Source organism: Rhinolophus sinicus, chromosome 14 (assembly GCF_057876585.1).
Source record: "Rhinolophus sinicus isolate RSI-liver-muscle chromosome 14, RSI-T2T, whole genome shotgun sequence".
Classification (NCBI taxonomy): domain Eukaryota; kingdom Metazoa; phylum Chordata; class Mammalia; order Chiroptera; family Rhinolophidae; genus Rhinolophus; species Rhinolophus sinicus.
This window is the reverse complement of record NC_142514.1, coordinates 143,357,035-143,382,933: the sequence shown is the minus strand read 5'-3', so window position 1 is coordinate 143,382,933 and position 25,899 is coordinate 143,357,035. Positions and strand designations below refer to the sequence as shown.

Here is a 25,899-nt window from a genome sequence, read left to right as displayed (position 1 = left end):
CCAACGCCCATTAGCACATTTTTTATCACAGTTGACCAGGAGAGTTCACCTGGGGGAGTATGGTTGGCACTCCTGTTCCTTGCAGAAAGGAATCCTGAGTGAGGTAGACAGAGGGAGAGCGAGAGAGAGATACACGAGGACAAGAGACAGACGTGGGGCAAAACCGACAGTGGAAGGAGACAGAGATGCAGAGGTACAGAGACCATGAGAGTCACTGATAAACGGGCAGAGAAGGAAGCACATCCATAGCTGAGGGGGTTCCAGAATGAGAAGGGCATGGATGAGGTAGGGGCAGGGTTGATGGGCTGTTGGTGAAATCGGATGAGGTCTCTCAGATTTTTGTTCATCGAGGGGGCTGAGCAGGGAGATTGGGTACTGATGAACTCCGCACCAAGAAGCCCATACCTCTGTCTTCTCTCTTTTGCTGTCGTTTATCACGATTTTCTAGGCTCCCTGAGCTCCACACTACCCTCCCCTGATATGAAGAAAACCTGTCTTTCTTTTTGGCTCATAGAGTTGGAGACAGAAACTTGCTGAAGGCAAACATGACACCTGAGTTCTGGGTGGAGCCGATGAGCCCAAGGGCTGGGCTGTGCGGGCCACACCCTGCTCATGGGGTTTGCCTCCCATGTGGCACGTTCTGGGGCTTCCCTGGGAAAAAGACACAGATCATCTGCAGCACGTCTGAGGGGTGAGCAGAGTGGAGAGCGTGAGGACAACAAACTGGTGGGGGCTGATCTTCCAGAGAATACAAGGTTCTCTGCAGGGACCTTTAGGGCAGGATAGAATAGCACAGATAGCAAAGACTTCAGTGTGATAACGGCCCTATTTAGTTGCTTCACTTCTCTCAGGCTAAGGGGTAATCACAGAAGTTTCTAATCCCTTATTTGAAAACTTTCCAGGACAGATGTGTTTTGCAATTTAGAATTCTTCAGATTTTAGAAAGGGGCTATAGTGCCCTTATATAAGAGAGACATGGGCAAAACTGACCAACAGTGTGAGGAGGAGACAGAGATGCAGGGGTACCCCAGTGAGATTCAGTGTCCTATAAATGGACATACAGTATTTCTGCAGCTAAATATATAAATAGTCACACTAAAATAAATATAAATAGAATTGTGACGGTTTAGGTCAGGTTTTGGACCAAAAACTATTGTTCAGAGATTCTTTTTTTAATATTTGGAATTGTAGATAAGGGGTTATGGGCTTCAGTGCTTCTCAGGTTGTCATGATGAGTAAAAGAGTGCTGGTAAAGCCTTCTAAACATATCACATGGTAGAGATATACGCAATCTCAATCCAAAACAAAATACAAATATCCAAGGGAGTGACTTTTGGGGTTGAAGAAAGCAAGTTCTTACAATGAATAATGCACAGCTTTGGAATCAGCTGCCTTGGGGAGTTGTGCACAACCGGGGGAGAAAGTGCCTTAGAAGAGAGGCTGCTTGTTCTGGGAGGGTGACAGAATTCACTGCTTATGAACACTGGCTGCATATGATTTCCCTTTTCACGTACCAGAGGGGAAAGGCGAAAAATGGTGTGCATGTGTGTATGTGTGACGGCCACACATACATTTCTTTATAATGTTGTAACAAATTATCTTAGTGCATACATCTTTGTTCACGTCTAACTATTTTGTCAGGATAGATTTATTGAAGAGGAACCCCTAAGAGAAGGATATGGACAATTTAAAGACCTGTATACCAGTAGGATTAGAATTCTGTCACAGTAATCCACAAAATCATTGCCTAGAGGGCTTTTTAACTCATAACTTCATGAGAGAATGACTGAGCTCACACTTGGGTTGTGGACAAGTGTAGATTTTTTTCTCATCCCTTTGGTTTCAGGGTGACAACACCTCTGAACATGTCACAGAACTTCTGGGCTATTTCTTCAGTTCCTTGTTAATGAGCACCTGGTGAGACCCCATGTGGCCCTAGAGATGTCATCAGCTGCTTTTTCAGACCTGTGACCCCCTGTGTGGTATCCCACAGTGCGTGGTCCAGCTGTCTGTGCTCAGTGGTCAGCGTTGCACCTGGCTTCAGGTCTTCATGACTAACTCCAATACCTGTGGGTATGAGTTTTCCTGGAGAGCTTGGGTCTGCTTGTGCAGCCTGCAGCTTTCTCTGACCTTGTAGTAGTGACTTCCTGCCTTACGTCTGAGATTACACTCATTCTGCACTCCATGCTGGTGTGAAAGCTCGCTTATGTAATGCCCCTTCCAGTGAGGAGTGGAAAGTGAATCCCCTGTTGGGCAACACCATGACACTTCCTGTTAATATTTCTATTCTCTGGCATCCGCAGCTGTGTACTCCTATTTCATCATATTACACCAGTATCATGTGCTTCTGGTGATGTTGGCCAGGGCAAATTGAATTGCTGATGAGGATTTTATTTAGGAATTTGGCACTCTTGGCCGAAGATGCCCAAAAGGGCAGGTTGGTAAGAGACCGTAGTGACTCTGGATCTCAGGCAAGCAGGTGACACGGCTACAATGATTTTCTGGGATATCAAAATGTGTATCAGGTGGATGCCTGACTCCTGAAGCTGGAAGCCCAGAGAGAGAACGTCTAGCCATTTATTCTTAAGACTTTGGCAGAGGAACGAGGGGTAGGGGAGATAGTGATTACACATGAGACCAAGAGGATTCTCTGAACTGGGAATGTCTTAAAGATCAGTGTCCTGGCCAAATTGGGACCACAGGACACATTGTCCAGATTCTTAGAAGGTAGGGGATAAGCTTATATGATTCCTTATCCAAGGACTGGCTGAAATGGAATCTGGCTCCAGGAATAGACAGGGCTGTGATCCCAGACAAGTACCTTAAAACTTGTTACTCTTCTTAGACCCCCAGGTTCAGGATCTATAGAGGAGCTTTTGTGAGGGAACATGGGCAGATTTAGGTTTGAATGATGGTGAGAGGCGAGGAGGGAGCTTTAAGTTAAATGTTGTGTACTGTGATCATGGTAACACATAGCCCCTGCCTCTTGCCTCCTCCCAAGGATATGTGGCTAGGCAGGGGCTTCACAGGAAAAATTTGCTGAGTGATTATCACAGTCACATCCAGATAATGGGACAAAGATGACATAATCCACATAATCCAGACCCCAGATTCTCCTCTGAATGTCCCCCATCTTCACCCCCAGGCTCCATTGTTTTCAGTGCCCTTAGAACTGGCCTTTTCTGAACGTGAAGATTCCCAGTCGGTCCCTGATCTCCTTGATGCAGGCCCCGTAGATAGGGTTGGGGGCAGGTGGCAGCAGCAAATAGATGTTAGAGAAGAGGATGTGCACGAGCTTTGGGACAGTGTGACGACTGAAGCGGTGTGTGAGGTAGAAGAGACCAGGCACATAGAAGGCCAGAATGACACAGATGTGGGACCTACATGTCCCAAAGGCCTTAGCGTGGGCCTCCCTGGTAGGCAGGCGCAGCACAGTGTGGGCAATGCGCCCATAAGAGCCCGTGATATCTACCCAGAATATCTACACCTGACATGGCCAGTAAAAGCGCCAGCCCATACAGGTTGTTGGCCCATGTGTGGCCCACCACCAGCGCCACCACTGCCATGTGTGCACAGTAGGCATGGTCTATGGTCTTGGCTAGAAAGTGCTCAAATCGTGCCACCAGCAGAGGGAAAGGCTCAACAATAGCCACAGCTTTCAGTGTGGTGCCAGGGCTGCATAGCCCACGCGGGCTTTGGTGACTAGGCTAGGGTAGTGCAGTGGACGCCCTACTGCCACAGCACAATCACAGGCCATGGCCAACAGTATACCAGATTCTAGGGCAGTCAGCATGTGAGCAAAGAACATCTGGACCAGGCAGGCAACGTATGGCATAGGACGGGGCCCAAGCCACAGCACAGCTAGCAGCCCCGAGGCTATCGATGTGGCTAAGCCCAGGTCTGTGGCTGCCAGTGTGGCCAGGAGCAAAAACATGGGCTCGTGCAGTGTGGAATCTACCTGTACCACTGCCAGCAGTGCTCCACTGCCCAGCAGGGCCAGCAGATACATGGGCCCAAAGACCAGTGTGAGCCAGACCTGGGCACCCCCTCGCCCTGGAATGCCAGTCAGTATGAAGAAGGCTGGGCATGGGAAGGTAGAGTTTGGCTGTGGAGCTTCTGCCATCCTGTGGGAGGTGGGGGTAAAGCTTTGGGGCTCATGGGATCATGACTCTTGATAGGGGAAGGACAAAGGGAAGGATTTTGGCGTGTCACAGTGGCACAGACCCATCCATGGAGTATGTGTAGGGGTAAGTAGTGCATGGCTGGGAGGATCACAGGGTTATAACCTTTGGTTGGAGTTTTGGATGGGTAATCAAGGTCACAACCCTAGCTGAAATGGGAAAATCCTTTGTGCCTGAAAACCCATGAGCATAGTAGGGGAAGAAATGGGGGACAGTGGTAGTGAGGAGGGGGAAAGGGTCACTGCTTCAGTGACTGGTACGATCAGAGCCCTCCATTTGGAGGTCAGCTGAAGATGGAGTGGAGTGAAAGTTTTTCTTCCTCAGGGTCCAAGTAGAGTCAGTCTCAGTCTCGAGATGGGGAGACAGCCAGTGCTGGGTGGGGATCAGTCCTCAGGCTGGTCCTGTCCCTGACTGTGTACCCTTAGGCAGAAGTCCTGGGCCTCAGCTTCCTTAGCTCTATAATGGGAGCAGGCTTAAATGTGCCCAGCTTTCACATTCTGAGCACCAAGTCTCCATGAAGAAAGGAAAGTAGAGAGAACGAGAGAAACAGCAGGCGGCGGCAGATGGGACCTGGGGTGAAGCTGGAAGCCCTATGTGACAGGAGAAAACTTGGTAGGTTTTTGGTGTGTGGGGTGCTTACGTTGTCTTTAACTTGATGCTGAAATAGTGAACTTGAACACCGGCTGGAGAGCTGAAGTTGGGCCTAGGAAGCAACAGAGAAAGAGATGGCAGCAAAAAAGGCACTTCTCTATTCCATCTTCACAATCCAGAAGGGAGTTCCACTGGAGTTTCATTCCTGGTGTGCCAGAGGGTGTGGAGGTGACAGAGAGGAAGGAAATGACACTCAACCCAGAGTAGCAGTGATAGAAGGAAGAAGAAGCATCTCTGATGTTGGAGGAGGCAGGGCAAGTAGAACCGATTTCTCCCAGAATGTAGCCCATGGCAGAAGCTTAGCAAATGTGCAATGGGTAAGTGAAGGAGGAAGAAAGCACCAGCAGAAGATCTGACTGGGGAAAGATCCTGAGCACCACGTGGTGGCAGCTTCTCTGTCTTGACCAGTGCCCGTGGCCTTTATGTGCCCAATAGCCTTTACGTGGCTATTCTACCTGTTTCCCTCAGGGCCCTTACCCCTCCCACCTGTGCCACATTAACTCTTCCCTGTTCTGTCTTTTGCTCAGTGCTGATTGGCCTGGTAACTCAGGAAGTAGAGTAAGGAGGCAGAAATGGGGCAACAAGGAAAGAGACTGACTTATAGGAGGGCAAAGATCTGGGAAAGAGGAACAACTTCCTCTGAGACGTCTTTGCTGACTCCCTGAAGTCTGGAGAGAGAAGACCTTGCTTTATTCTGTAATAGCATCAGTCCCCCTCTATTGTAATTCTCTCTCTCTCTCCCCCCCACACACACTAGGCTGACACAGTCACAGGCAGTGCTTCTCATTAGCCACAGTAGCTCCACTGCTCATCACGATGCCTGGGATGTAGTTGTCTATGAATAAACAAATACTTATTGCTTTTAATTGTGGGACAGAAGTGCTGGCCAAAACTGCTGACTAACAGGGCCTCCTACAGTTTCAGGAGCCTTAAGTATCCATAGAGATGAGAAAGAAAGAATTAGTCGCCATCAACCATAAGTCCACTGAGTATGCTTCTTTCTGCTATAACAAGGCATATGCTAAAAATCACTACACTATGCAAGACAATGCAATAAAAAATTCAGGGCTTATAGGAAAAATGGGAATGGGGCACAACATTTAAAACCTGCATCAGTGACACATTTTAAAAAGGATAGGAACCTAATAAAAACGGTAGCTCATGTTACTTGGTTAGAAAGTACATAAACACACCAGTAAATATGGTACTTCACCATGAAAAGACCTGGAGTTTTCCTTGTGGAAATGAGTGTTGGAAGCAGCTTGTGAATTATTGTGAAAAGGTAGAAAGAGAGCTAATCTGAAATCAGGTGAAATATTGTAATACCAGAGGTGGGTGGATGTGGCTCGTAACACAAGCAGTGACCTGAGGCAGCGGGTAGATGTTTGCGTGTGTGCACGTGTGCATGTTCAGTTTTCCTACGCGGCTCAGTTCAGCTGGCCGAGTTTTCCGCATTCGTTTAGTTTCTTGCAGATGGAATCACACATAAGCAAATACAAAATTCACATTATGCTCATTTCCCTAATATATCAATTGAATGGATCAAATTTTCATTTCAAAACTAGCTTTATAGCAGAACTGATTGAATCTCTTTTGTGCCTGGCCCCATGCCACGTGATGAGAATACAATGGCAGTAACAAGACCCTGCTCCCCTCCAGGAGCTCACAGTCCAGTGGACACAGGGAGTGGACACATAAAGTAACTGCATTAACCCAGGTCAGTACCAGGTATGGTGGGAGCACAGAGAAAGGAGCCTCTCCCCTCTCCTGGGGGAGTCAGGGAAGTCTTCTCTGAATGACAGTAATGGCGACAGTCCTCTGGAGTTTCTTTTGTGCAGGCCCTGCTCTAAGCCCTATCCTCACAACAAGCACCTGCAGTAGGTACAATTCCTTCTCCCATCTTTGTACAGACAAAGAACTAAGGCACGAAGAGATGAAGTAACTTGCCTAAGGTCACACAGCCAATAAATAGCAGTCAGGATATTAGCTAAGTCTTGCTCTAGCATCCTTGCTCTTAGCCACTACTTGGAATAGTCCCACTGAGATTTAGCACATGAGTAGTTTTCTAGGATATTTGGGGCAAAAGGCATCTTTTCCTGGGAGGAAGAGTTCAGGAGCCTGAGATTGGCAGGTGGGCCTAGGATTGCTGAACGGGGAGATGTATAAAGAGCTTCAATTAGTTGGCAGTAGATGGTGAGCTCTCATCTTTTGGGGGTGGGGGTGGGGCAGAAGCAGTTGGGAGGTGGGAGCAGTGGATTGAGAGCCAGGAAGGAGAGGGTTGGGAAAAAATGCCCTTGAATGCCATCGTATCCAAATGGCTTTGAGAGAACACTAATAGGACTTTTGACTGGCATATGCCTATTCTGGACACTGTTTGTACAAAGATTGTTCATAAGATAAATCACATACACTTTAAGCCCAACAGAACTGAACTCATTAAGTTCCTGCAAATGTGATATATTCTGCGTTTCCCACTCTCCAGTAATCCAGGATGTATTAGGGGATACCATCAACTTTATTTCTAGAAACGTTTCTTTGTCTCCCAGGTCCCAGCCCAACATTATAGGAGGTTCCTGAACTGTATTGATTACCTGGCTGGTCTTTTCTCTGTGATACTGGCCATTGGAGTAGGGGATCTGACAATATACCTGTGACCTTGGGGAGCTATATGCCAGAGTCTGCTCCTCAGAGGGGGTGCCAGAGTGGGAGGAGGAGGGAAGGCTCACAGGACCTCTCATTTGCTTCTGGACTGGCATGGGAAATCAGATAAGAGAGGGCTCTGTTTGGGAACTGACCCTGATTTTCTGACTTCTTTGACTAATACAGCTACCATCAACACTTGCTATAGAATAGGGTCCCGAATCATCAGCCTGTGTCCGTGTGGGTCTACGGTTTTCTGCTTACAATGACCAATGAGCAAAACATGTAAGAGTAGATTATCCATTTACAGAATAGATTACAGATCAGAAAATCTTGGGTCCTAGTGGTACCACTGAACACTGAATCCTCTTTTAGAAACCTCCTAAGGCAAATTCTCAATTGTCAAGTCTCAATTCTCAGGTCAGCATGAGACCACTCTGTGACAAGTAGCACCACAGTAGCCCAGGCTTCACCTTCCCTCAGTTTCGGGAGGGCCAGAGGGACCCTATTACCCTAAGGTGGCACTATCCTGTGGTGATGTGGAAGTAAGTGGAACCCACCACTCCATCTGTCTTCTAGGTCTTCTAGCTTCTCTTGCCCTTCCATCTGAGGCTCACCAGTCCTTTCATAAGAATGTCCTTAATATTCCAAAAAGCTCTGGGGACTCTGGGAGTTCCCAATCCCTAGGATAGTGGATGGTCTGGCACTGAGGTTGTAGAGTTAAGAGAGAAACCGTTCTCCCTCTATATTATAATAGGAGCTAGTGGAAATCACGTACTAGTAAGGGTATGGAGTAGGTCGGACCTAGTTTTTATCAATTCTCCTATATTGTCTTCTCTTCTCCATTTCCCCTTCCTCTGCATCTGGGTCAGTCCTTTGGACTGATTCCATCTTTGACCATATATGGCAGTGACTCTAGTGTTCTCCTGAATAGTGAGGTCACAATTTCTATCCTTGTCTCCTAGACAACTCTGTAAGACAATAAGATTAGATTAGGACCCTGAGACCCCTTAATTTATCCAATCATTCTTTTCCTTCAATGTGAAGCATGGGAGAGGAATTTTTTGGACTAAGCCTTTCTGACCAGTATTGGCTAAAGAGATCAGTGCTGAGATGGTCTTCCAAAGGCTTTCCTGCAGAAGATGAGTAGATTCCTCTAAAGGTTCTCTAGCATATAAAAGGATCTTCTGCATTGACTACCTATGTTGGGGCCATCTTTCAAGAAATTAATTCCCTAAAGTTCTTTTCTGAAATATAATAGGTAGCACCTTTATCTTTTCCCATCATAACCTCCCTTCCTCTATGCTCACATTACATGCGTGACTCTTATAATCAGAAAAAGTACTAACATCATCCACAGAATTCAACAAACACTAAGAACTCATTACATGCCAAGCACAGTATTATGAATGGGAAAACAGCCTCCCTCCCTTATCATGAAATTCAAACAACCAACGATACCCATCTTAAGACCTCATGTATTTCTTCTCTCTGTACCTGCTAGAGAATGTCCTATTTTACATCCCACAAGCTTAAAATATTGCAGTACCCTCATACTGATACCTTTGTCTCTGATATACTTCTTCGTATTTTTTTTATACTTTTATTTGGGAATTGGCTAATATATATGTATATAAAAGTACAAAGAATAAAAACAAATGCACATGTATCAACACATCCAGAATTGACAATTATTAACACTTTGTCCCACTTGTTTTTAGTCCTTTGTAAATAAACGCAGTAAAAATTACAGATAAAATTAAAGTCTCTTTTATCTCCTATATTGCTATATTGTTCCATTTTCACCTCAGAGATAGTAGTTATCATGAATTTAGTCTTATCATTCTAATTCAGGTTTTAATGCTTTTGCTAATTAGTGCTTTAAAATATTTACTAACCTCCTACTGTACACAGAGAATTATGTTTTAGTTCTATTTATGCAGAAATACAGATCTTTTTCATTCCTTTAAATTGCCACATAGTTTTACAGCATATGATTATGCCAAATTATATTTATTTATCTATTGATATACTTACAATTATGTGGGGTTTTTTTGCTATGGATACCACTGTTAACATCTTTATGCATGCTTCCATTTTCATATATATGAAAGCTTCTCTAGAGTATACATCTAGAAGTGGAATTGCTGGGTCATAAATATGCACATTTTCACCGTTAGCAGATATTGTCAAATTGCTCTTTAAAATAGTTAGTCCAGTTTGTATTCCCACTAGTAGTTTATGAGAGATACTGTTTTTTAAATTCCTTGACAACGCTTTATATTATTAGACTTACATTTTTGTGAACCTGGTTAATAAGAAATATTAGCTCATTATTTTAATTTACATCTTTCATATAATTACTGATAATTTAGGTTTCCTCTTCTTTAAGTTGTCTGATCATTTCCTTTGTCCATTTTTTATTCAGTTGCCTTTTTTCCTCCTGTATTTTTGTAGCCCTTCTCTATACATTCTGGATGTTAATGCTTTATGTTGGAAATATAACCTTCCAGTCTACTAATTATCTTTTAATTTTGTTTATGATGTCATTTGCCTTACAGAAAATTTTGATTTTAATAAAAAGCACATCTAGGCCATGGAGTTTTGTGTATTATTTACTAAGTCCTTTCCTATCTTGAGATTGTAAAAATCACTATATGAGTTTTGACAATTAGGTTTGTGAACATATCCTAGAAAAATTGCTATATATATAATTGCTGAATATCACTATGGTCACCTTCATAGCACTCCCCTTGGCAAGCTATGCATCAATGCCAGAGCCTAGCCCACCCTTCAAAGCAATTGTGGAACACTTTTTCTGAAATGGCCATCAGAGCTGTCATTGCATTACCCTTGATGTCCTGAATGTCATCAAAATGTCTTCCTTTCAATATTTGCTTTATCTTTGGGTAAAGAAAGAAGTCATTGGGGGCCTGATCAGGTAAGTAGGGAAGTTGTTTCAGTACAGTTATTTGTTTACTGGCTAAAAAGTCCCTCACAGAGAGTGCCGTGTGAGCTGGTGCATTGTTGAGATGCAAGAGCCATGAATTGTTGGCAAAAAGTTCAGGTCGTTTTTGTCTAACTTTTTCATGCAGCCTTTTCAGCACTTGCAAATAATAAACTTGGTTAACTGTTTGTCCAGTTGGTACAAATTCAGAATGAATAATATTCCTATATCAAAAAAGTTTAGCAACATCATTTTGACTCTTGATTTGGATTGACAGACCTTTTTTGGTCCTGGAGAATTGGCTGACTTCCATTGTGCACTTTGATGCTTTGGTACATCCATGTTTTATCACCTTTGATAACATGGCCCAAAACATCATCTTGCCTCTCCGAAAGTTTTTGTCAAACTTTGACTCTTTGTTCTTGTTCATCGGTGAGCTCCTTTGGGATCATTTTCTTTTTATTTATTTTTTATTATTAGTTTCAGGTGTACAAACAATGTAATAGGCATTTCACCCCTCACAAAGTGATAACCCCTCTCCCCCAATCTATTGCCCCTCTGACATCATATATATCTATTACAATTCCATTGACTCTATTCCTTATGCTGTACTCTGTATCCTGTGACTATATATACATATATACATACATATACATATATGTATATGTGTGTGTGTATATATATATATATATATATATATATATATATATATATATATATATATTTTAATTATAGTTGATATACAATATTATTCAGCTTCAGCTTCAGGTGTACAGTGCATTTGTCAAGCATCTACACTGTCTAAGAAGTAGTCTCCCTAATAAGACATGTGCCCGTCTGACACCCTACAAAATCTTTACAACATTATTGATTATATTCCCCAAACTGTCTTTCATATCCCTGCAGCAATATTGTAGTTACCAATTTATGCTGTCTAATCCCTTCCCCTTCTCTCTCATCCCCATCCCCCTCCCATCTGGCTACCATCAGTTTTTCCTCTATATCTGTGAGACTATTTCTGTTTACTTTGCTTGTTTATTCAGTTCTTTAAATTCCATATATAAGTGAGATCATATGGTATTTGTCTTTCTCTGACACACGTATTTCACTTAGCATAATGTTCTCTAGGTCCATCTATATTGTTACAAATGGTAAGATTTCATTCTTCTTTATAGCCGAGTAATACTCCATTGTATAAATGTACCACAATTGCTTAATCCAGTCGTCTACCCGATGGGTATTTCGGTTGTTTCCAAGTCTTGGCTATTGTAAATAATGCTGCAATAAACATAGGGGTGCATATATTCTTTTGAATTAGTGTCTTGGATTTCTCTGGCTAGATACCTAAGAGTGGAATTATTGGGTCATAAGGTAGTTCCATTTCCAGTTTTTTGAGATAGCTCCATACTGATTTCCATAGTGGCTGCACCAATCTGCAATCCCATCAACAGTGCACCAGGGTTCCCTTTTCTCCACAACCTCGCCAGCACTTGTTGTTTGTTGGTTTATTGACGATAGCCATTCTGACCGGAGTGAGGTGGTATCTCATTGTGGTTTTCATTTGCATCTCTCTAATGATCAGTGAGGTTGAGCATTTTTTCATATGTCTGTTTGCCATCTGTATGTCCTCTTTAGAGAAATGACTCTTCATATACCCTGCCCGTTTTTTAATTAGGTTGTTTATTTTTTTGGTGTTGAGTTGAATGACTGTTTTATACATTTTGGATATTAACCCTTTATCAGATGTGTCATTGACAAATATCTTCTCTCATTCAGTAGGCTGCCTTTTTTTTTTAATGATGGTTTCCTTTGCTGTGAAAAATCTTTCAAGTTTTTTTTTTTTTTTTTTTAACAGGACTTTATTGGGGAACAGTGTGTACTTCCAAGACTTTTTTCCAAGTTGTTGTCCTTTCAATCTTAGTTGTGGAGGATGATGTTCAGCTTCAAGTTGTTGTCCTTTTGGTCTTAGCTGTGGAGGGCGCAGCTCAGCTCCAGGTCCGGTTGCTGTTGTTAGTTGCAGGGGGCACAGCTCATCATCCCTTGCGGGAGTCCAACCGACAACCTTGTGGTTGAGAGGATGCGCTCCAACCAACTGAGCTATCCCGGAACTCAGCGGCACCTCAGGTCAAGGTGCCGTGTTCAATCTTAGTTGCAGGGGGCACTGCCCACCATCCCTTGCGGGACTCAAGGAATTGAACTGGCAACCTTGTGGTTGAGAGCCCACTGGCCCATGTGGAAATCAAACCAGCAGCCTTCGGAGTTTGGAGCACGGAGCTCCAACTGCCTGAGCCACCTGGCCAGCCCCAAAAAACTTTTAAGTTTGATGTAATCCCATATGTTTATTTTTTCTTTTACTTCCCTTGGCTGAGGGGATATATCAGTAAAAATATTACTCAGGGTAATGTCTGCAAATTCACTCCCTATATTTTCTTCTAGGAGTTTTATGGTTTTGGGTTTTACATTTAAGTCTTTAATCCATTTTGAACTTGTTCTTGTATATGGTGTAAGGAGGTGGTCCAGTTTCATTTTTTTGCATGTGTCAGTCTTCAGGACCATTTTAGCACATACCTTTCTCATGCCAAGATTTTCAGTTAAGATTTTCCTGTTTTTCTATTGATGTTTACTTGGTCTGCTATGCTTCTCACAGTCAGCCAATGAATTGGACGCAGAATTCAATGAATTTTTGCAATGTTCTCATCAGTTCTGCTTGTTACTGGTCGCTCTGACCTTTCTTCATCAGTAATATGTTCTCTCCCCTCAGAAAAAATGTTTAATCCATTTGTGCACTGTTGGTTCCTCATGGCCTTATCTCCATAAACTTGGACTAACATGTCCCTGATTTCACTTCCACACTTGCCAAGTTTAACAAGAAATTTAATGTTTGTTCGTTACTCTAATTTAAGTGCAGACATTCTTGTGACGGCACACAAAAACACACAACAACAATATTGAAGACTACTCGGCAAGACACCGCCACACATTGACATGAACACAGCTGTGAGACACTGATATAACAAGATTATGAAACCTTACCGAGCTATTTGTGCAGTGCTACCAATGTAAGCTCATGGTAGCAAGTTCTTGAATTTAATTGTCAGAACTCGTACATTTTCTTTTCATAGTGTATAGACATTTTTACATTTCATTTTTTTAATCCATTTGCGTGTATGACATGAGAAGATGGATGTCTCAGCTCAAACAGAGAGAACAAATTTGTATTTCCTCTGCCTATTTGTTCTATTCAGGCTTTTAACTGGATTGGATGATGCCCACCTGCATTGCCCACTCAGTCTTTTTTATTCAGTTTACTGATTCAAATTTTAATCTCTTTTAAAGGTACCCTCATAGACACACCCAGAAATTTTTTACCAGTCTGGGCATTCCCTAGCCAAGTCACACTGACAAATAAAATTAAACATCACATTTTAAAGGAATTGTTGAGATTATCTTAGAAATGTGTATTTTAATTTTTTAGGGAATGCTTAGAAATATAGAAAAATTAAATAAGATGAAAAAGAACCACCATAATCCCAACAAAAGAAGTCACGACCATTACTAACTTAGAGTGTTTTATCTCTCCCACTTTTTCCTATGTAAATCAATAAATTCCAATGATGTAAACATGTTTCTTCTAGGCATTCAAGCATGATAATGTTGCTCTTACCTGGTGCTTGATTAAAATAAAATATTAATGGCATTACAACAAGTTCCATTTTCCTTAAAAAAAAATAGAGTCCTCCAAAAAGTAGTATGTTTTTAAACTTTTATCTTTAATAATTTTTATGTTTGTGTCTCAGGGAACATTTTCTAGTTTCTACAATAAATAACAATATTAAGTGGGAAAAATGCCCATTTCAATAGCATTGTATTATAAAGTATTGAAAGTAACTCAATTACCAGAGGGTAAGGGGGCTGGGGGTGGAAGATGAGGGTAAGGGGGAACAAATATATGGTGATGGAAGGAGAACTGACTCTGGGTGGTGAACACACAATGGGATTTATAGATGATGTGATACAGAGTTGTACACCTGAAATCTATGTAATTTTACTAACAATTGTCACCCCAATAAATTTAAAAAATAAATTAAAAAAAAAGAGAACAGAACGTAACTCAAATAATGTGAATAAGTCAGTAGTTAAAATAACTATGTCGTCATACTTCCTTTGACTTAACAAATGGGTTACCACACACATTAAAGAGAACTTGAAAAAATAGACTGGATTAATAATAAAGTTCAGTTGAATACACTTGTGATCCTAAAACATAAACTTCAAGATTTTTGTAATACAACTCATGTACTCTTTTAGAAAAAATTAGAATGTAGAAATAAACAAATGAAAAAATAAATGGTATTCCCGATATCACCTCTTAGAAAGCCTACTCATTGTTAATATTTTGGTATGCATATTTCTGTTTCTCCTATATCAGCTACATAGAAAAAAGACCAAATTGTACACTTGGTTTTTTCAAGCATTTGTTAAAATTATGTATGTATAATTGTATATGTACCTAAAATGACATATATTAGACTTCTGCCTTAAAAATTTTTTTGCTGAGGTTTGTTTTATGGTCCAGAATAAGGTCTATCTTGGTAAATGTCCATTGGTGCTTGAAAAAACTGTATATTCTGCTGTTGTTGGGTGGAGTCTTCTATACGTTAACCAGATCCTGTTGATTGATGGTGTTGATTAGTGCTTCCAAATCCAAATCCTTGTGGATATTCTGTCTAGTAGTTCTATCAGTTGCTGAGTTAGAACTTTAACACTGAGGCAGCTGTTGAAGTTTTAAATTATAATTGTGATTTGTCTATTTTTCCTTTCAGTTCTTTCAGTTTTTGCTTCACGTGTTTTGAGGCTCTGTTGTTTGGTATGTACATACTCAGGATCATTATATCTTCCTGGTGAATTCATCCGTTCATCATTATGTAATGTATCTCTTTGTTACTAGTAATTTTCTTTGCTTTGAAGTCTACTTTATATGATATTAATATATCAACTTCTGCTTTTTTTGATGAATGTTTCCAGAATATATATATGTGTGTATATATATACACACATATATACATACACACATATATATATACACACACACATATATATATATATATATATATATATATATATATATATACATATATATATGTATATATATATATATTCATCCTTTTATTTTCAACCTATTTATGTCATTGAAGTTGAAGTGCGTTTCTTGTAAACAGCATATAGTTGGGTTATTTTTTAAAAAATTGTATTTGAAAATATAGCTAACATACAATATTACATTAGTTTTAGTTGTACACCATAGTTATTCAACATTTATATACCTAAAGAAGTTATCACCATTATAAGTCTAGCAACTATCTAACACTGTTTTATGCTATTACAATATTATCGACTATATTCCCTATGCTTTACATTACATCCCCATGTCTTATTTGTTTTATACTTGGAAATTAGGACTTCATTCCCTTTCCACTCTACCCCCCTTTTAAGTTTTTCATTCACAGTTGACATTCAATATTATTTTATATTAATTTCAGGTGTATAGCATAGTGGTTAAACATTTACATAATTTAAGAAATGATCCCCTGACTAGTCTAGTACCCACGTAGCACTATACATAGTTATTACCATATCATTGGCTATATTCCCTGTGCTTTACTTTACATCCCCATGACTGTCGCGTCCAGCGTGATGAGAGTTGTGGGGAGCGAGCAGGGTGGCACAGGGTTAAGAAAAGACAGTAGTCATGAATAGGGTTTAAGCAGACCAAGGGACCCCCAATCTCAAGGACTGGAAGCCCCGAATCGAGCCTTGCACCAGCTTTTATTAGTTCGGTGGGGAAGTAAAGAAGATAAAGCTTGTCAATCTCAAGATTTGTGAATCTTATACATCATAATAGGAAACTGATTTAAGTCAATCACCCTTGCCTGCAGAGAGCTGGACCATAAGTTTCAACTTGCCCAAAAGACAAAACCTATATGCATATGAATAGATGGAGAGTACCTCATTGAATCACTTCCCTTGCAGGTTTTGGGAAGGAATGCAGCCACAGAGGCTGAGGCTTTCCTTAGCCTGAGGAAGGTGGGGGGCTGTGCCCACCTCCATGAACCCTGTGGGTTCTCCTGTTGGTCCCCACACGACTGCGTCTGGCTTGAGTTGTTCCTTAAGTGAGGAATCTTACTCATCATTGACTGTCCAGTCATCTTTCTGGGACCAAACAGGGAGGTACAAAATGCAAACACAAAGGTTTAGCAAAGTCCCTGAAAGGATCCGTCTTACAGACTCTCCTTTCTTTGGGGGCAGGTAGAAACGGTTAAGCTGTTGCGTGGCGCCACATGACTATTTTGTAATTACCAATATGTACTTTTTAATCCCTTCACTGTTTTCACCCTGCCCTCAACCCCCTCCCATTTATCACCCCAACAAATCTAGTACCCATCTGACACCATACATAGTTATTACAGTATTATTGACTATATTCCTTATGCTATACCCTACATCCCCATGATTACTTTGTAACAACCAATTTGTATTTCTTAATCCGTTTCCCTGTTTTCACCTACATCCCCAGCCACCCTCCCATCTGGCAACCATCTAAGTGTTCTCTGAATTTATGAGTTTGTTTCTGTTTTGTTTGTTAGTTTTGTTGTTAGATTTCACATATAAACAAAATCACGTTGCATCTGTCTTTCTCTGTCTGACATACTCCACTCAGCCCAACATCCTCCAGGTCCGTCCATGCTGCTGCAGATGGCAAGAACCCATTCTCTTCCATGGCCAAGCCATATTCCATTGTATATACGCACCACCTACTGTAATCATTCATCCTTCAACAGACACTGAGACTGCCTCCATATTTTAGCCATTGTAAACAATGCTGCAATGAACATATAGATGCACACATCCCCTCGAAGTAATGCTTTGGGTTTCTTCTAATAAATACCCTGAAGTGGGATTACTGGGTACTTCATGGTCTCTTCTTATAGCCTTTGTTTTAAAGTCTATTTTGTCTGGTGTAAGTATTGCTACCCCAGATTTTTGTTGTAGTTGTTGTTTCCATTTTCATGTAATGTTTTTTTCCATTGCTTTACGTTTTGTCTGTGTGTGTCATTTAATCTGAAATTAGTCTCTTGTAGGCAGCATGTATAAGGGTTTTATTTTCTTATCCATTCAGCCCTCCTATGTCTTTTGATTGGAGCATTTAATTCATTTACATTGAAAGTAATTGTTGATAGATATGCAGCCATTGCCATTTTATTATTCATAATTTTGATTTTTTTTTTCCATCTTAAAGAAGTCTAAAGTTCCTTGTAATACTGTTTTGGTGGTGATTAACTCCTTTAGCTTTTTCTTGTCTGGGATGCTCTTTATCTATCCTTCAATTTTAAATGATAACCTTGCTGGAGTGAGTAGTCTTGGTTGTATGTCCTTGCTTTTCATCACTTCGAATATTTTTTGCCAATCCCTTATGGCCTGCAAAGTTTCTGTTGAGAAATCAGCTGACAGTCTTATGGGAGCTCCCTTATAAGTTACTAGTTATCTTTCTCTAGCTGCTTTTAGGATTCTCTCTTTGTCTCCAACTTTCACCATTTTAATTATAATGTGTCTAAGTGTGGGCCTATTGGGGTTCATCCTGTTTGGGACTCTCTGCACTTCCTGGATTTGTATGTCTATTTTCTTCTCCAGGTTAGGAAAGTTTTCAGTCATTATTTCTTTAAATATGTTCTCAATCTCTTGCTTTCTCTCTCCTCCTTCTGGTACCCCTATGATGCAAATGTTGTTACACTTGATGTTGTCCAGATGTCTCTTAAACTAGCCTTATTTTTTAAATTCTTGTTTCTTTTTGCTGTTTTGATTGGATGTTTTCTTCTACCTTATCTTCCAAATCATTGATTCTATCCTCTGCTTTATCTAGTCTGCTGGTGATTCCTTCTAGTACATTTTTCGTTTCAGTTATTATAGTCTTCACTTCTGACTGGTTCTTTATGGTTTTTATGTCCTTTTCTTTTCTTTTTTTTAAATTTATTGGGGAATATTGGGGAATAGTGTGTTTCTCCAGGGCCCACCAGCTTCAAGTCGTTGTCCTTCAATCTAGTTGTGGAGGGTGCAGCTCAGCTCCAAGTCCAGTCTCTGTTTTCAGTCTAGTTGCAGGGGGTGCAGCCCACCATCCCATGAGGGAATTGAACCTGCAACCTCGTTGTTGAGAGTGCATGCTCTAACCAACTGAGCCATCCGTCCGCCCCCTTATGTCCTTTTCTAAGGCTTGCTATCTCTTTGTTGAAGTTCTCACTAAGTTCCTTGAGCATCCTTATAACCATTGTTTTGAACTCTGTCACTTGTAGGTTGCTTGTCTTTATTTCGTTTAGTTCTTTTTTTTCCTGGAGTTTTCTCCTGTTCTTTCATTTGGGATGCATTTCCTTGTTTCCTCACTTTGACTGCCTCTCTGTGTTTGTTTCTATGCATTAGGTAGATCCACTATGTCTCCCAGTCTTGGCCGGGTGACCTTGTGTAGTAGGTGTCCTATGGGGCTCAGTGGCACAGTCTCCCTGGTCCCTGAGCTGGGTGCTCTATGAAGGTCCTTTGTGCGGGTTGTGTATGCCTTCCTATAGTTGAGCATTCATTGCTCTTGGCACATCATTGGGTGGGACTCACCTTTAAACTGACTGACTGTGGTGTTTGGCAATGTCCACAGCTTACGGACTGTTGTGTGGGAGGCTTTTCCCACTGAATGGGATTTGCCCTAATGGGCTCTGGTGTCTGTTGAGACCACCCTTTGTGTGTGCCACTTGTGGGACTAATTGGGTGGTGCTCTGCTGTGGTCTGAAGCCAACTTCCAAGTATGTTGGTTTTGGGGCCTCTTGGGAGGGGTTCTGGTGCAGGCCCAGGTCAGCCACTGCCTATGACTTGTCGGGGACTGCCTGGTAGAAGCTACAAAGTGATCTGCAATTGTTTGCTGCCTGTGCTGGACCTGGAGGTGCGTGGGAGGCTGGCTGCCACCACTATCGGGTCTGGGTTAGCTCTGCAAAAAGCCACAACACCCCAAGGCCTACTGCCACCTGCCAGCTTGCTTTAAGCTGAGCCACTGATAATGTCTGGTGAGCTATTCAAGTGGAGTGAGGCAGGGCTTCAAGAAGTCACTTGAGTGGGAAGAATCCTGGTCACCAGGTTAATGTAAATTTTGTTTGGTGCCAGTGTTGAGCCTGGAGTGATTCAGCAAAAGTCTCAGAGAACACCGAGACCAGTTGCCGCCTGCCTGGGGCCTGCCGGACTCTGACAGTTTTCCAAGAAAGAGTGCAATGTCAGCAGGACTGGCTGCTAGCTCAGAAAGTGCCTCCGGCAGTGCACAAGTTGGGTGGGATGGGATCCTAGTGAGTCAGCAGGGTGTAGCAGCAGAGCTCTCCAGGCCAATCAGATTCAGACTTGGCCTGTGGGGGCGGGCTCAACACAGGAAAGATGGCGCCCGCCTGCTGGCTGCATAGAAGGTGGCCCCTCACTGGGAACATGCTGACTGTCCTCCAATCCTCCCCGCAAAGTTACACACCTCAGTCTGCACCCCCGTATGTCTCCAAGACTCCTGAGTCACCATCTCTCTGCTGGATCTTTAGGTGAGTGCCTGTGAGTGAGTGAGTCTGTGCACAGGCGTTTTAAGAGGAAGTCTGGGTTTCCTGCAACCTTCCGGCGCCCTCGAACTGTTGGAATCCCCACTGTTTTTTACAGCCAGATGTTTTTAGGGCTCCTCTTCTTGGTACCAGTACTCTGGGCTGGGAGCCAGGTGTGGGGGGCTGGGGTCCCTCACTCCTCTGGGGGGAACCAAAGTGGCTGAGATAACCCTCCCTATTCTCAACCACCACACGCAGGTGTGGGGCCTGTTCCATGTCTCCTCCCCTACTACCAATCTCAATGTAGTTTCTTTTTTATATTTTTAGTTATAGGACTTCTGTTTGACTAGACTTCAGATGGTTTTCCAGGTTGATTGTTCTATAATTTAGTTGTAATTTTAATGTATTCAGGGAAGAATGGAGGCACAGTGTTTATATATTCCACCATCTTGGATCTCTCCTCTATAGTTGGGTTATTATTTTGCAAATGCCATCTCTGTTTTTTAAATTGGTGTATTTAGATCATTTATATTAAGGTAATTATTAATATGTTAGGACTTAAGCCTTCCACTTTATTATTTGTTTCCTGTGTCTCATTCCTCTGTTTTTGTTTTCTAGCTTTTCTGTTGGTTATTTGAACATTTTTAGGATTCCTTATTGATTTATTTATAGGGATTTTGAGTGTATGGTTTGTGTAGTTTTGTTTGTGGTTGCTCTATTAAAACATGTGACTCACAGTCCACTGGTATCAACATTTTACCACTTTACGTTAAATAAGGAAATCTTAGTTTCATTTAATTTCCTTTACTCTTCTTACTTTCAAATATCATTATCTTGAGTATCAGATGGTGTAATAATTTTTATTTTAATCATTGCATGTGATATAAAAACGCATTAGAAAAAGAATTTACCTATACTTCCACTCTTTTTATTCCTTCCTGATGCTCCTAAAAAAATCTTTCTTTTGACAAATGCAGACACCTATGTAACTCACACTCCTCTCAATTTATAAAATATTTCCATCAAAGGATTACTCCAGAGGTAATCACTATTCTGGATTTTTGTCACCACAGACTAGTTTTTGTCTGTTGTAAAACCTCATATAAATAGAATCATACAGTAGGTAGACTTTTGTATCTGTTTTTTTTTTTTTTATACACATAATAATGAACTTAATCTGTATTGTTACATGCTTTTTAAAATTTTTATTAAATTTATCGGGGTGACATTGGTTAGTAAAATTGTTGGATGTTTTAGTAGTTTTTAAAATTTTTAATTGCTGAATACTATTCCGTTGTATGAGTATATAACAATTTGTTTATCCATTCTTCTTTTGACTGGACATTTGAGTTTTGTCCAGTTTTTGGCTACTATGAATTAAGCTGCTGTAAACATTTGTGTACAAGGCTTTTGTGGACTTATGTTTTTATTTCTCTTGGGTAAATACCTAAGAGTGGGATTGCTAGGTTGATGTCTTTTTTTTTTTCTTTCCTTATTGGGTTTCTAGAAACTTCTTTGCTCTAGATATTATGAGTTGGGAACAATTACTCGCCTCCCAACAATGTTAGAATACTTTAATTAAGTGTTCACACAATGTAATGTTTGTTTTTAATGGTGTGAAAATTTTAATCAATCTTTCATTTATTCTGTACCTTTTTTCCCCTTGAACTTGAGTGATTGAGCTTTCAGGGTTGTTTTAAAATGATCCCTTAATCAGTGTTTCTGAACTGAATCTGAACTCTTTGACATGTTCACCTGAGGGATTTTGTCTTCTCCCCTTATCAACTACTTAGTCTCTATAAGCTTCTATTTTCTCATCTGCCAAATGAAAATAGTAATAGTGCCATATCTCATTAGGTTGTTCTGAGAATTAAATGAGACAATTTATGATAAACCCTAACACAGTGACAGGAATATAGTAAGGGCTCAATAAATGTTGCCATTATTAAGTTATTATTTTATTGCTGGGATTTCTGTCACTGCTATTATGCTGTGTTTTCAAATGCTTTATGTGCATTTTCTCTGGAGCTGCTAATTACTCTTAGAGTTAGTGTTCCCTCTTGGCATTAGAGTTTTCATTTCTTCTTGGCATTAGGGTTTTCATTTCTCCTTTTGTTCATTGACCCCATGCTCAGTGATGCCAGAAGTGACTCTGGCACTGCCCCCAGAAGAAGGAAGCATATGGCTTCTCTGTCTCTAGACAGACGCACCAAAGATGGGGCAGGAATAGTGATACCCCTCATACCAACATGATCAGTCTAGTTTTCTCTTTTCTTCTTATTCCTCTTCTCTGAGAACAAGCAAAGTTTTTAGCTCTTCTCTACCATTTTCTCAATCCTTCAGCTGATACTGTGATGTAGTAGGTGAGTTTAAGAGCATTGATGACGGCAAGGAGGGGAATTGGCAGGTGTGTGTGTGTGTGTGTGTGTGTGTGTGTGTGTGTGTGTGTGTAGAAGTATATGTAAAGGACAGATAAATAGATCATACAACTAGGCAGAAAAGTAACTCGACTGAATATAGTTATCTAACAATTATATCTGATGTGGGTTGTGGATGTACTTTAATATGTTGTCATGGTATTAGGAGAGGCTTCCAAAATTAAGATTGCATAAAGACATTAAAGGCTTTCCCCTAAATAGGGAATGGCCATAACCAAAAATAGGGTTGGATGGGACTCACAGGAAGAAAAGACACTAGGAAGAAAAGGAGAAAGCAGAGAATAGAAGAGTGATTCCATTTCTCCTTAGTCTGGATCAACTCTTCCCTATGATTCCCAGCTCTCCTTGGTTCTATAGCTGAAGCTATCACTCTCATCATTCTACCATTTCCCTGGGGATTCTATAAATGATGGAGACATTCTGTTTCTGCTGAGACACATGGATGTTTTCAAAGCATTTGAGAGAAACCTGTCAAGTAACTCTGACCCAAGCTAAATTCAATACTGGTGGACCTGCCTGGTGCACCACTCAAAGCCCTCAGGCCTTGGTTCTGAGACACCAGGTCCATCTGAGAGATCTGTTCTCAAGGTATTTTTCTCTTCCTTGGCACTTCTCTCATCCCTTTCCCTCTTGTTCCCAGGAAAGGGATTCCCTTTGGTTATATTTGGATAAAAATAAAACATTAATATTGCTGAATATTCATTAAGATGTTTTGAATATTGGAAAAATACAATAGGATGATGGCCAAACAGGTTTATAAATAATAATAACAGCAATAATGGTAGCCTACTCTTCTAAAAATAGGACTTATATGAATTGACTCTCATTTAATCCTCCCAGTTACCTCATGGAGTTTATTGTTCTCCTCATCTTATAAATTAAAAGACAGGGGCATGCAGAAGTAAAGTAACTTGTCCAATACCAATCAGCGAGTCAGGGAAGAACTGGAAAATTAGCCCAGGAAGTCTGGCTCCAGAACTGTGTCCTTATCCACTGCATGTGTTCTCTCCCACTCAGCATGACCCTTCTCTGCTGTTCTGCTCTTTTCTCTTGCTCATCTGGATATTCTACTAGGGCTGTGGGAGGTACTTTCCATAAGACTTTGGATATGCCTCTTTGTGCTTGTGACTTTCCTCTCTTCTCACCCCCGACCCTTTCCTGTACTAGCCTAGAACTCTCCTGCTGAGAACCTCAGCAGGACTGAGATGGAACCCTCAGAAGCCATTGAATGAAATGAAAGTCCTTTTTCACACAGAGAGTAACCTCCTTTCCAGAACCATGCTATCTTTTGTGAACTCTGCACATACTGAGGGGTGCTGCTTTCTGTTCCTATCACTTTCAGCAGATTCGTTTCTAAGTCATCATAGAGAGGACCCTAAAGTTCATCATGACTCACACCAACCTTACCATCCTCCCCCCTGCAGTTTTTGTCCTTCTTGGCATCCCTGGGTTGGAGGTGTATCATACGTGGCTGTCCATACCCCTCTGCCTCATGTATATCCCTGCAGTCCTAGGGAGCAGTATCCTGATAATGGTCATCACAGGATGTAGCCTTCATGAGCCCATGTAATATTTCCTCTCTATGCTGGCCATCACAGACATCCTGCTGTCTGCCACTACTGTACCCAAGACCCTAGCCATCTTTTGGCTCCATGCCCATGATATTGCCTTTGATGCCTGTGTCACCCAAGTTTTCTTTGTCCATGTGCTGTTTGTGGGGGAGTTAGCCATCCTATTAGCTATGGCCTTTGACCGCTTTGTGGTTATCTGTGCCCCTCTGCATTATACAACAGTGCTAACATGACCTGTTGTGGGAAGCATTACTGTGGCCATTGCCACCTGAAGCTTCTGCATCATCTTCCCAGTGATCTTCTTGCTGAAGCGGCTGCTCTTCTGCCAGACCAACATTGTCCCCCATTCCTACTGTGAGCATACTGGGGCGGCCCGCTTAGCTTGTGCTGACATCACTGCTAACATCTGGTTGGCTTCTCAGGGCCCATTGTCAGAGTCATCTTGGATGTGACCCTCATCACTGTGTCTTGCTCACTGATCCTCCAAGCAGTGTTTCATATGCCCTCCCAGGACACCCGGCACAAGGCTCTTGGCACTTTTGTCTCCCTCCTCTGTGTCATCTCATATTATATGTTCCATCTGTCTTTACCATGTTGACCCACCGCTTTGAATGTAACATTCCTCAACATGTCTATATCCTGCTGGCCAACCGTTATGTGGTGGTGCCATCAGTGCTCAAACCCATGGTCTATGGTGTGAAGACTAAGCAGATCCGTGAGGGTGTAGCCCGCCGGTTCCTTGAAATCAAGTCTTGATACTGTGCTTACCCTCTGGGCTGATGGCTCCCCATGCATCACCACTCCTAGCTTTATCAAGGAAATTAGGTGTGAAATACAGAGATTTCCTGAACTGAGAGGGCTTTTCTTCTTGTCCTCTTTCTCTTCCTTCTTCATCTACCTACTCCTCCAACTCTTCTTTTCTCTCTCTCTCTCTCTCTCTCTCTCTCTCTCTCTCTCTCTCTCTCTGGCTCTTTCTTTTTGCCTCCGCCTGTTTTTGTTTTCTCTATCTTATGCTCATGTCCCTCCCACACAGCCCCAAAATGATAACTAAGTGTACATGCCTCTGTTATGAACATTTGGTATCTCCAGTAAACCAGATGTACTCCAGAAACATAGGGAGTTGACATAAAGGGAGTTATGAATCAATGGATAAAAATAATTTTATGTTTAACATCAGAAAAGGTTGCAGTATTTTATCCCAAAATGTGTATTGATTCTTTGTACAGAATCAAGTAGCTCTCCATGCACTTTTACAGTGGCAGGTGTTTTGAAAAACAGCCATGCTTGCCATTCAGTCATCTGGAAAACAGGAGTTCATTCTTCAAATTTCAGTTCAAGAACAGTCTTTCTTGAGAAGTCTTTCCTGATTTTTCAATCCAAGGGTATTATCTTTGCATGTCTATTGCATCTTGTACAAATTTCTAAATGTATGTAATGAATTATAATGGGTTGTTTATTTATTTGTACCCCCAATTAACTGTAAACTCCTTGAAATGAGAAGAGTGTGTCATTCATATTTGTAGTCTTAGTGCATTACAAAGTGCCTGGTATGTAATAAATGTTTATGATATGAATGACAGTACAATTACCTCCCTGAAGTTAGAACACGCGTCTTTATCATGCACTGAAATGATCAGTTAAATTAGTCCACTAACCTAGTGGTTAGTAAACAAGTTACTCACAAAGACAATTTGGTATCATGGAGGCAAATAAGCTGCTGATTACAGTACTTTTTACTCCAGGCAATAGACAAGAGTAGGAGGAAACAGGGTACTCTTGATTGTCTCTTCTACCTGGCTTCTGAACATCTCCATATTAGGAATTATAGCACATTGTTCTTGGCCAGGTTAGCAAAATTGGAATAGTTTC

The 25,899-nt window shown here is 41.4% G+C and overlaps 1 protein-coding gene and 1 pseudogene across 1 annotated transcript; one reads left to right on the top strand and one right to left on the bottom strand.

The window, feature by feature from the left end:
• Nucleotides 1-2,973: 2,973 nt before the first annotated feature.
• OR52W1 (olfactory receptor family 52 subfamily W member 1) lies at nucleotides 2,974-4,123 on the bottom strand. The gene is given in 3 exon segments (XM_019755838.3): nucleotides 2,974-3,469; nucleotides 3,471-3,667; nucleotides 3,670-4,123. Coding segments are annotated over 3 exon segments (954 nt in total). The 3' UTR covers nucleotides 2,974-3,166.
• Nucleotides 4,124-23,846: 19,723 nt separating this feature from the next.
• On the top strand, nucleotides 23,847-24,810 carry OR52B2 (olfactory receptor family 52 subfamily B member 2; annotated as a pseudogene).
• The last annotated feature ends 1,089 nt before the right edge of the window (nucleotides 24,811-25,899 follow it).